Below are 12,908 nucleotides of genomic sequence, written 5' to 3' on the forward strand. Positions count from 1 at the left end.
ACAATATTTTAGGGGCCACTGGCATTTTCTGATCACTCTGCTCTGATACTCATCTTACTATGTCCCATGTCTGGCCACTCCTTACTTTTGTTAAATAATTTCTGTCATCTGTACTTTCAAATGCTTCCTCTTCTGCTGATTTTACCTTCCAGTTTTCTTTCTTCCTCTACTTCTGCATGAGCTGCCAAACTTCCTAAAATGCTTCTTTCCCTCCTCGATCTGCCAGTATTGTGTATGAAATTCAAACAAAGAGTTATAAGAAAAAGGTGAAAACAAAATTTTCAAATAATAAAGATTTAAAAATAATCAACCCCCACCAAAACAACAAAACTGAAGCAAACAAACAAACAAAAACAACCAAAAAGCAACAACAACCAAAAAAAAAAACCCCAAAAAAACAGGAAAAAAAACCCCAACTAGTCATGCCTTTTGGGAAGTATGGAGTTTTCGAAAAAAGTGCTCAAGAAAGTGTACTGGAAGACCCAGAGTTAATTGGCAAAGCAATTACAATTTGCAAAGCAAAGGAAATCGGCCACATGGCTGGGGCTGATGGAATGCAGACAGCGATCAGACAGTTCAGACAAACTGAAATAATACTGGCCAGACTGAGGCAGGGTACAGCAGGAGTTCAAAGAGGGAGTGCACCTCCCCTGCCCCACCAGCACATATCAAGGACCCTCTTCCCCACTGCAGCAAGAGGTGCCAGCCAGTGAGATGTGCCTGGAAAAACCTTGAGAGACCTGCAAGGAAGGGTGGTATATTGGGAGGAATCACAAGGGCAAAGCTGTGCTAGCAACATCAGCACTTCTCCAGAAGAGCAGCAGGGATGAAGATGAGGGCTCAGAGAGAGGGGAAAAAGAAAGGTGGAGGCATTTATTATCTGCAGGCTAGGTGCAGATGAGCAGCACCATGCCAGCAACAGAGAAACTGCCAATGGATGAAAGGCACTGGTAGAAAAAGCAAATTAAATTCAGGCTCAATGCTGACAATCTTAGCTCCACTACTGGAGCAGGTGAACAACATGAACAAGTAAATACAGATCATCAGCTACAGCCAGTAATTCCATGGAAAAGGAAAACACCCATTACCAAGGTTAAATTCCGTCAAACCCTGGTACCACAAAGTGTGTGCAATTCTCTGAAGAAAAAGTAACCAAAACAGCAGAGACAGAATTAGAATGCATCTTTTCAAGTATAAATAAGCTCCCAACAAAACAAAACATGGAGAAGTACAACTGTCCTTCAACTCATGCAACTTACAAAGTTCTTCCTGACTGAGGAAGCAGCTAAAAAAGAGCAGGCTCAGGAATGGCCCTGGGAATTGGTGACAGAGCAGCCAAGGCACATGGGCCAAAAAAGGTGATGAAAGAAGCTCTGCTATGCTCCTCATCCCACAAACCCAGGACTGCTCAGGTCCTGATTAATTAAACACCTGTATAAAGAGGGTTTTGCCCCTGCCTGAGAAGGGAGAGGAGAATGATGGTCCATACCAAACCACTTCTGGGGCTTGAGGTGCTTACAGCTGGTGGTCCAGCCAGCATGTGGAGACAAACCAAGCACCAACTTGGCAAAACCTGTTTCCACAAACCACCATTCAGTCTGTGTTTAGCACTGAAAATCTTTCTAGAACCCACATGAATTTAGATCCATGCAGATATTTACATTACTACCACGTGGCTGATGGCATCTCTCATCCTCCTTTGTGTTCCTATCTCCCACAAAAAAAAGGGACAACCACTTGCCTTGCTGCTGTGGGACACCTCTGTTCTGAACCCCCTTGGAACCTGAGGGAGTTGTGGGTCAGCAGCCACAGTCTCTGTGGTTACAGGGCCCAGAACAGAAGGCAGCGAGGTGGCTCAGAGCATGAGGCAATTATATGGCCAAGGATGGCTGTTTGGGAAGCTGGGATATCTGTGCCATGAAAGATGATCCACTGTGAGAGAAGGAAGAGGCTGGGTGGGGGTGGAGGGCCCCTTTCCTGAGGATCACACCACTCTGCTGCCTCCTGGTCTGCCTTCCCTCCAGCTCCCCTCGGGTGCTTTGGGGTCCAGTCTCCCCCCTCAGCCCATGCCTGGGATTCCCTGGATGAGATGGTGCCTACAAGATTCTGGGGAACAGGGAGGGGGAATGTGGTCCTTTGAGACCCCCCCCATTGATGCAGCTCTCTGCAAAAGTTCAGCTCCCCACACTCAGCAGAGGTGCTCCCAGAGAGATGAGGCTCAGCCTCCCTCTGGCCACTGTGCTGGCACAACAGGAGTCACACAGAAGTTCCAGGTTCACCCTTGCTCTACTCTAGATTTAAAAACAAACCTTCTCACTGCCTTTTTGTTGTTGTTGTTGTTCTCCTAACAAGAAAAAGAAGCAACATGCGAGCTGGGAAAGAACTTAATAATGCCTTTGTTCTTAAGCCCTTGGCTTGGATGTTACTTTGAATTTCCAAGTACATGCAGCTAACTACTCCCTCCCATTGGTTGTGAGAGTACAGACTGCGGGGCAGAACTGTTGGTCACAGAACTTACTCTGACACAAGTATGCATTGATGCTTTCAAGACATGGGAGAAGCCTCATTTTGCAATTGCTATTTACTCCTTATGTAAAGCAGACAATTATTACCAAGGTACACCTCTGGAAATTATAGTCCAGTCAGTTCAATGGAAAAACTTGGTTTTGGCAGATTGTTTATTTTGCGTTTTTGATGGAAAACAAACAAAACACTCCCAACTGGCCTGTTTACAACAAAACATGGACTGTGGCAGCTACTGCAGAGTGAGCTGCTGCAGCAGGTAATGGAGGCTGTTAGTACAGGGTGGTCTGGACATTCTCAGTCCATTATAAATTTTTTTCTGCAGCTCAGATGGGGTTAATAGCACCCAGACATGACTACTGCAATTTTACAGAAAACTGCATTATGAAATATAAATAAAACTAATTTAGGAAGTGAAGTATTTACAAGAAGGGCTGCAGACATCTTAACTAGGCTGAAATGAGTGGCAGCTCTGAGAAAGCTGGTGGGAGTTGCTAACACCAAATATATGAGCCAAGCCCACACTAATGCAATGGAAATAAATAAATAGCCTCTTCAAGGAAGGTAAAAAGACTTATTTAGAATGGCAGGAAAAAAAATACATATCATAAATGCAGATGGATTATCCCCACTCCAAGAGAGCTCTACTAGGCAATTCTGTGGCCATCACAGGCAATGACATAAACTATTTTTACTGGTGAATGGAATACAACAGTATGTAACAATTAACTACTGTTTGGTGAATGTGAATTTACATATTTCAGTGAAACACAGACTGCCATGTAAGGCTACTAGTTCCTAATGCTCACAACTCAGAACACATGAGGAAAAGACAAAAACAGATGCCTGTTATAGTCAAGCCTTCAATGTGTATTCAGTGTTTTTACATTACTGACTAGCACTGGCTGTCAATTTCCAACTGATTAAAAAACAAACAAACAAATAATATTTGAGCTGTCAGAAATTAACATCGAGGTCACTGGAGTAAGAAGGGAAAGCCCCAAGGATGATGCAAAGGCCAGGGACTCACCCTTCATATCTCTGATGAAAAACAGTGACATGGAAAAGGAAAAATGGCCCCAGACGTGACAATTTTGCCACATAGGGGTATCAGACCTACACTGTAAAGTAATCTGTGACAGCTTAATCCCCTTCTTTTAGAAGTTGGGGAATAAAACCCCACATTGACCTCTTTTACCCCTCAAAAAACCCCACAAGACAGCTCAAATAAAAAATAGAGAATGCTGAAATAACTAAGCCTTAGGAAATGATAAAATCAGAATTAGGGATCTTTATGAGGGGCACTGATGCTTCAAGGGGACTCAAGTCCACCCAAAATCTTTGGATTGTCTAAATTGATTCAACATCTTAAAGACTGACTACTTGAATATTATTATTCTGTGCAGTTGATTTAAATTATTTATTATGGCAACACAAATTATTTTCCTGTGATGTCTTAGGAGAACTTAATGTCAGCACAATCCCAGACCATCAAAGCATCTCAAAGCATCAGGAACTCTCTCCAGATGAGGAACATCAAAGGCCTTTGCACTTTGGCATGGGAAAATCTTCTCAGGAAAACAGAAACACAGAGCAGCTCTGGTCAAGATCCCAGTGTACTCTGGCTTGGCTCATGACACATACAGGCTATGAATTTCTAGCTTCATGAAAAGGGTGAGTATCCAAGGCCCAGATTCACAACTGTTTCCACCCACAGCACATGGGTCTTTCTGAAATCTCACACCATATGTAAATCAGCCAGCCAATTTCCTTTTCTGGAAAGTCTTTCTCAGCAATTACTGCAAGTCAAAAAAAGGCAATGGAATTGGGAAGTGACTGTAAGAGGCAACAGTGCAGAGCAAGAACAAATAGGAAATGGAAACTCAACAAAATATATAAATTCCTGAGGCTAGGAGGAAGAACCCCATAATTACTCCATTCCCAACTGCCAGAACCTACAAGGCAGTCTCTGTCCTCAGGAGAGCATCCTGCCTTTCTCCATCCTGCAGATGTCAGTAATTTCAAACCACCAGATGAAAGATGATGTCCATCTTCCCTCATATCTGCCTGGACCTGCAGGTGGGAGAAGGCAGAGCCTCTCTGTTACTGCAGCACACAGAAACAGCTCCAGAACACAGCATCATCCCTCTGCCATCATTCCTCTGCCCTGCCCCTGTGATGTGGGGGAGATGCACAGGAGGGCACCCCTGTGAGATCCAAGCCATTCTAATCCAGCCCAAACTCACGACAGGAAGGTGTGTGCAGGAATACATGCTGTTCTGGCACACCACTACATAAATCTGTCATAGTTAACATGAGTACATGAAGAGATGACACAAGAGTTTATTTCTAAAGGTGATATGTAATCTTGGCAATTATTTGGGGATCTGCTGAGGCCAGACAAACTGCAGGCCAAGTTCCAAGAAAACAAACACCCACTTGACTGGAAGTCAAGTGGTGAAGAAGCACCAGGTTCACAACCTACCTGCAGCACCTACCCCAGCAGCAGTGCAGGGACGTTCTGGCCCAGGATAAGCATGACACAGCCATTGAGATCTGGGCTTCCCCACCTGCTGCATCAATGAACCTCCCAACCAAGCTACGAGGTGATTCACATTGCTCCCTAAAACCTGGGTATGGAGGGGTTTGACAGCTGGCCTGCAAGCAAAGCTGAGTTAATAGAAGAAATAACAATTGATTTTTGAGTGTATCCATAGAAAGGAAGAAGACAAGGTCAGCACGGAAACAGAAAAGATACAAGAAAATTTTTGTAAGCTAGACTGCATGCCTAAGTAGATGTGTATACACGCCATATTAAATTTCTGTAAAACTTTTGCCAATTATAGCGACACTAATTGCTTTGCACCAACGAATATAATACATTACTGTGATGTAGTTAATGACTTAAGATCATGCTTTGTTTAGAGTATATAAGCTGAATAAAAAATTTTTTTCTTCTTAGACCCTGATCATGCATGTATGTCACATCCAGCCTAAGCGTGACACCCTGGGCTCTCCCCTGGAGCCTGTGGGAGCAGTCTGGGCTGTGACCACGGGCTGGGGGATGCTGGCTCCCTTACACACACAGGAGCAGGATGTCCCAGCACCTCTGGTCACCCTGACCCCCTGGCAGCACCCCTGCCTTGCCTGTAGGGCACAACCTTCCCCCACAGCTACACAATGCCCACAAAGTGCTTTGGGAAAGGCGCTGCCTGGCACAGTGCTGCCTCACCAGTGTCATTCTGAGCACACAAACACCACACGCAGGCTTCATGGCACAGACACTCCCCTCAGGAGAGGGTGCTTTGAGAGGGATACCTGGGCTAGCAGCTTGCATAGAGAGGAAATACTTCAGACATCCCTCCCCTCACAGCTACAGGCCCACAAAGGGCTTTGCGAATGGGGCTGCCCTCTGAGCAAAGGCCTCACCAGTGTCCCTCTAAGCACACAAACACCACATGCAAGCTTCATGGCACAGACACTCCCCTCAGGAGGGGGTGCTTTGAGAGGGATACCTGGGCTAGCAGCTTGCACAGAGAGGAAATACTTCAGACATCCCTCCCCTCACAGCTACAGGCCCACAAAGGGCTTTGGGAATGGGGCTGCCCTCTAAGCAAAGGCCTCACCAGTGTCCCTCTAAGCACACAAACACCACATGCAAGCTTCATGGCACAGACACTCCCCTCAGGAGGGGGTGCTTTGAGGGGGATACCTGGGTTAGCAGCTTGCACAGAGAGAAAACCTGACATCCCTCCCCTCACAGCTACAGGCCCACAAAGTGCTTTGGGAATGGGCAAAGGCCTCATCAGTGTCCCTCTAAGCACACAAACACCACAGGCAGGCTTCATGGCACAGACACTCCCCTCAGGGGGTGCTTTGAGGGGGATACCTGGGTTAGCAGCTTGCACAGAGAGAAAACACACACTTCAGACACCGCATGGCCCCATTTCTCCCACGTGCACTGAGGAACCTTGGGGCAATCAGCTCTGCAGGAGAGCGATACCGTGCGTGCCCAGGCAGGCGAGATGGCGTGTGAGGGATTGCAGGAGCCAGCCCGGGAGCATGGGAATGAACCTGCAGGTGTAGGTGTGCTCCTCAGGGTGTGCGTGCACACAGGCAAGAGGCGGAAGTCGATACATTACATTAAATGTTCAACTTCACCTTTCTGGCAGACACTCTTCTCACACAAACACATTCACCTGCCCATTCACATCAATACTCAGGAAACTTGCACTGCTTTGTGGTGGCCTGGATGCCTGAAGGTCAGAGCACACATGGTGCAGGATTAAGAAGCCAATGTTCTGGGAAAGCAAAGGGATACTGAAGATGTACATAGAGTGGGGAGTTGGAAGTCTTGTGTAATATATAAAGTAATTCATGCTTAAGGGGAAATGTATAAAATAAAAGTTGTATAAGGAATTCAACATCCAAGGAGCCTCTGACCCCGAGCAACCTGGAGACAGATTACCACGCTGGAACTATGAAACTGCTGGTGGCAGCAGGAGAACAATGCCTCGTTCACTAATAAAAGAACGTGGCCGGCACAGAGATGGGCTTCCTCCGGAGCCATCGGGGAAAACCCAAGGACGATCATCACTTGACAGATACCATCAATCAAGATAACCCAAGTCGCCAAGAAACATACATCTGAATACACGACTTCCCCTGACATGATCAGCTCCCACCACTACTCAGGAAACAGCAATTGTCCAACCCTGCACAGTGAAAGAAAAACTTCATACATATGCGGGGTTACAAAAGAAATCGGGGCACCTCTGCCTCAGGCATAAAAAAACAGCCCAGCTGGAAACGGCACTGGTGAACAGAGATGCGATAGAGGTCGGATCTGGGTTCGCCCAGAGCAGATCCCAGGCTCCACGCTGTCTCTCTGGCTGTGGGTTTTGAGGACCGTATTTTGGTCGCGAAAATGAAATCTTTCGCATTTATTAATTTGCTTTCTTGTTGATCATTTATAACATCTTGCCATAAGGACTTCTTTATTTGTACATTTCCATGGTTTTTCTGAACCCGTCCTATTTTCCACTTCAGAGAGTGGGAATGTACACTCCTGAGTCAGCAAAGCAGCAGTCTGAAACCCTAAATGAGACACAAACCACTACCACATCCAAGATAGGAAGATAACACACTCCCAGTGCTATTTACTCACAACAATCACATGTGGAGGAACAGGGACAGGTCGAAGCAGTTGGGAAGGGCAATTTAAGAAAGGGGCTCCCAACTCCTTGTTCCTACAAGCTGCACCTCCCAGGATTCCAACCTGATCCTGAACTCCTTCCCTGTGCCTGGCTCAGTGCGAAACACACACCTGCAATAAAAGAAATCAGTGCAAATGATTTACAGACTCCTGAAATACCATGGTCTTTGCAGCAGAAAAAACCAGATTCTGCACAGCAATGGCTGGGAATGACCTCACCTCCCAGTTTCTTCAGGGATGGGGCTGTGTTTTTACTGACACAAGTTTTTAGAGCCAAGGGGGATTGTTGCACATCCTGCCTGCAAACACAGCCCACTGACACCAGCCTCACTCCCTCAGTCATACCCTTCTGCACAGGTGGGCAAGATGAGGCACTGCTGGGCATAGAAAAGAAAAAGAGAGGGAGCAGGAGGAGTTGTCAGACCCACCACTTCTTCCACCCAAACAGCACTGCAGCAGCTATGGAAGTGGCAGTGTTTTGGGAGGAGGGTTTTCCCTGAGCAAAGACCTCTCCCTGCCCTGCATTACAGCAGTAAAGGCAGGATGCAGAACTTGCTCTCCAGACCTCTGTGTTTTCTCCCTCCCAAACACCTCATTTACCCTTTAAATAAAGTTTCCCCATCTCCAGCAGGAGCAAAGTGTGCTGTGTAGCAGCTCATAAAGATGAGGAAAACATTCCTAGTGGATAGCCCACTCCAGAGAGGTTAGTGCCTGTCAGCAGCAGCAGTAGACTGTCTCCAGCTCTCTGGGTTTCCTGGCAGGGAGGCAGTGTCCTGCCTGTTACAACTTGTTTTGGATGACAACAGGCCACATTCCACGTGAGAAGAGTGTGCCCATCTTCAGCTCACAGCAGGCTGCTAGGCTGCTTGTTTCTCTTCACTCAGCTGTAAACATGTTTAAGATTCCTATAAACACCTATTGAGCAGCAAACCAGCCAAACATGCTCAATTAAAAAAAAGAACCAGAAGGCAAACCCCACAACAACAGAAACACCCTCCTACTCATGAGCAAACAGCCCTGCCAACAAGGCTCCCTGGAAAGAATATGCAAGAATATCACTTAATACACTCACATCATCAGGAAAAAAAACAAGTTATTTTCCTTTACCTGACCAACTACTCATTTCAGCATCAACTTCAAAGGAAAGCCATCACTCACAAGAGCCCATACTACCCTCTGTGCCTGTTCAGCCCATCCCAACCTCCCTGAAAGCTCAACTTTCCCAATCAACTTTGGCACACAGAAATGCCAAGCCATGGCATACACCAGGCACGAGTTCTGCACCTCAGGCTGATCCCTCACAACCTTTCACTTTAACATTACAGCAAAGCTTTCCTCAGGCCAGAGACTTTCCCAGCACATGGTGATGAAGCATCAGGAATGCCAATGGATACTGATGACTACAGGATATTCTCCTAAACTCCTCATTCACTTTTATCCTAACTATTTTATATGCTTGAGTTTGTTGCACAGCAGAGCTGCAAACACCTCAAGAGAGGACAGTCAGGGCCCCAGTTTTTAAGCATCGCTTACTTAAACACCCATCCCTGGGTGCTGATCTGCTATCCCCAGCACACACTGACCTGGGGGGTAAGAGGAGGAGAGGAGCATAAAGCTTAGGAGGATCCACCATGCCTGAAGACTTGTTTTAAGACACAGACTTGAGAGCAGTGATGCTGTGGGGGCATCAGAGGGGCTTGTGCTCCATCTCATGCAGGGCTGAGAGGAAGAGTAATATTTTCTGAGTCCTTACAGCTTTGCAAGAGGAAGACTCACTTCTCTGGAAAAACAAACTTGGCTTTCCATACACAGGCTGTACTATAATGCCTTTTAGGGAGGCAAGAAGAAACTCCATTACAGGCACAGGAGATGGAAACAGTGATCTCCTGTAGATCTTTCAAGCCCAACAGCTTTTCACCTTTCTGGCATCAATGAAGGAGCCTTTTAGCCTTTTGTCTAGAAAAATTACCCAATAAGGAGCTTTAGTATTTTATCATTAATAACTGGGAAAGCTGTTGCATCAGCTAAGTTGGGGTGGCAGCTCAGTCCCAGAAGTGACTTACAATAGGGCTGCCACCTGGGACGTGCAATAAAAAACAATGCAGAAACAAGGCAAAAACTATTCATTGCTTGCAGAGTCACTCTCCCCCTCAGCCTCCCAGGACCCTGAAAAGAGTCACCACATGGAGTCACAAACACAGCCATCCCTCTCCCCAAAAGAAGGAAATACTACTTAGTTTTAACAGCCAAAAGAAAACAAATACTATTTGTCTTCTGCTCAGATTTCTGATTTCTCTTAAAACAAAACAGGCTTTTAGAGGCAGCAGGGCAAGAGGAAGGGTGGGGAAGGTCACAGATTAACCTTCCTTCTGTTAGCAGGTTCCAGAATTCTGGCTACAAGGCCAAGAAAACATGACACCAAGTGCCCAGTGTGACCACAGCCCCCTGTGATGCTGAGCCATGAGGAACAGCCTGCCAGAGGATTTTAACCTCCCACCCTTTCCAGCAGCATTTAAATACCTCCTGTTTGCAATGAGCAGACACGTCTCTGGTGGATTTGAGAGAAGCTGGAATTTTATATAATTGAACTTTAATATAATGCAATTATTTTGTTCATGTTCCGTTTTGGTTGGTAGTAACTGCAGTCATCTCACTGTTTCCAGTTTCAGTCTTGAAACAGAATGACTTTTATAACAGAGATGTAAAAATAACCCTGTCTTAAAGCAAAGAGGAACAACCCAATTCACTAAGAAAGTTGTTTTCTCCTGCACATCTCTGCTGTCTCCACTCTCTCAGCCTATTTCTCCCACCGCATTGCTGGCAGTGAAAGGACCATCAGCTGTGCAACTCCAAACACCTGACTCAGCCCCTCTCTCCTCATAACCACTATTTTAAATACTTCTCAGTTGTTTTCTCTTGTGTCTACACAAGCCCTCCAACCACCTGTACAAATCCTCTCTAAGCATTTTTAGTGGGGTTTTGCCAACGTGATGCACAGTAAAAAGCATGGTGAGATTGCATGAAAGATATAATGCAAAGTAGACTCATAGGGCAATTCATCTTCTCATTGCACCAAGCATAAAAAGAGGATTATTACTAGAGGACTTATCCTAGCCAAAGAAATCAGACCTGTTTACACTGCTGGAACAATAAATAGGCGGTTTTAGCCTTTATATCATGCATAATACAGAACAAATATACAAGCTTAAGTCCTGTAATGGACACCGTGGGAGTAGACATTCATGGTGCTCCTTGCACAGCTACAGTCCAAAGCTTGAAGACTGAAACCAAGCCTGACTCGTGGGAGTAAAAATTAGTAGTTTTATAACAATGAAATGAAAAGGACCAATATACTAGAAAGTATCAGTAGTTTAACACTAACATGCAGTCCAACATACTTCAAATTAGATTAGTACCAAGTACCGATACGGTTTAATAAACAGCAGCAACACCAAAGGCTTTTACAAAACCGTGAGCCATCCGAAACTTTTCTATAACTCAAAAAAATAAGCTCTACAAGCCACACGACACTGACAGAATTTTCCTCTACTTCAGAAAGCAAAGCGCAGCTCGTAGCACTTTGCCTGAGCCCTGCTGTACTCCCCGAAGTTTGCACGCAGCGAGCCCGTTAGAGGGGTGGGCAGGGCGCCTCTCCCGGGTGTGCATCCCCTCCTGCTCCGCAGCCACTTCTCGCATCAAAGCCGCGTTCAAAGCATCTCTGCCGCCTTACAGGTTCGCACCAAGAACGAGAGACATCTCAAAGCCATGACTCCGGGCTCTATAGCTCCAGCACGGTCAGCTTTGGATAGGTCTCCCGGCAGAAAGGGGGTGAGAGCCAAAAGGCAGGCCAAAAGCAGGAGAGGGAAGCCCCAGCGCCCGGCCGCTCCCGGGGGCCAAAGCCGCGCTCCGAGCCCCGCGGCTGCGCTCACCCGCACTCCCCTCCGGCCTGGAAAGGGGGCACCGCACGGGCTCCCGAGGATCGCGGGGCGCCGGGGCTGCGAAGGACGGGACCCCCCCGCTCCCTCCCGTCCCCTCCGGCCCCACTCCCGGGGATCACTCACTGCGCTCCGGGGCAGCCCCGCCGCCGGCAGCCGCCACCAGCTCCAGGTAGGCGGCCCAGAGCCCGAGGGCGAGCGCGCCCAGGGCCAGCAGCAGCCGCAGCTGCCTCCGGCGCCGCAGCCGCGCCAGCAGCCGGCCCCGCATGGCGCCGCTCAGGGCGCCGGGCTCCCGCCGCCCCGGGCCATGGCTCCGGCCGCGCCGCTCCGGCCGCACGACCCCGCCGCTCCCGCCGTGCGCGGCGCGGGGCGGGCCCAGGTGCGCGCAGCGCCCGCCCCCGCGGGCAGCTCCGGCCCCGCGCTGCCGCCGCCCCCCGCACCTGCCTCCGCCCCGCGGGGCCAGCCCTCGGGCAGCGCTGCCGGAGGGCTCCGCTCCCGCCCTGGCCGCTGAAAGCCGCCTCCGTGGCGGTGGCAGCTCCGAACCCCCTCGCAGCCGCTCTCTGAGCCCCAGGAGCGCTGGTGTTGGAGTTGTTGGAGTTGGTGCATCCCGCCGGTGAGGATCGGGATGGTAACTCCTCTGCAGGGAGGGAAGTAGAATGAGAGGAGACGATTCAAATTCGCGCTGGTACTACACACAGCTGAATCCATTTAACGTGTCTTTCACCTGGTGCGACAGGTGTATGTAACTGGAAGTGCATTGCTCGGTGAGGAGGAAGAGGGCTGGTGAAGCCTCCAGACCTGCTTTCTGAAGCAGCTGAGCAGATGCGATGTTAAGCATCTGCTAAGCGAGAGGATGTCAGGCTTACAGAAAGACCAGGACCTTCCCTGGGTGAAATTGTTGCTTCATTATATGTCTCAAGCGCAGTTTTGAAGTGACTTCTCAGAGTCCTTACCATGCTGTTGGTTTCATTCACATCACCAAGCTGTCTTGGAGGATGCAAACTGCATTCCTCCTCGGTGAAGGAAAACAGGAGATAACATCTGGCACGTACATCATGTATCTAACTGGGGAGCTAGTCCAGGGCTACCCCTTTCCAAAAAGGGAATGTTGTGATGTGAGTGTTGGGTCATTGGTGGCAAGTGTTTTTCTTCACAGCTCCAGTTCTGCACAGATGCAGTTCCTGTGCTGTGTGGGACCATGAACAGAAACTCTCAGGCTGAAGTTGTTTTTTAAA

At 48.0% G+C, this 12,908-nt stretch overlaps 1 protein-coding gene across 2 annotated transcripts in view; it reads right to left on the bottom strand.

Annotated features, from left to right (window-relative positions):
• B4GALNT3 (beta-1,4-N-acetyl-galactosaminyltransferase 3) overlaps positions 1-11,956 on the bottom strand; it is a 65,977-nt gene extending 54,021 nt beyond the window's left edge. For both annotated transcript variants that reach the window (XM_059845703.1, XM_059845701.1), the window contains exon 1: positions 11,800-11,956. In XM_059845703.1, the coding sequence (XP_059701686.1) occupies positions 11,800-11,941 (142 nt within the window). In that variant the 5' untranslated portion in view covers positions 11,942-11,956. The remainder of the gene's footprint in view (positions 1-11,799) is intronic.
• Positions 11,957-12,908: the final 952 nt, after the last annotated feature.

This window comes from Haemorhous mexicanus, chromosome 5, assembly GCF_027477595.1.
Source record: "Haemorhous mexicanus isolate bHaeMex1 chromosome 5, bHaeMex1.pri, whole genome shotgun sequence".
In the NCBI taxonomy this organism is placed as follows: Eukaryota; Metazoa; Chordata; class Aves; order Passeriformes; family Fringillidae; genus Haemorhous; species Haemorhous mexicanus.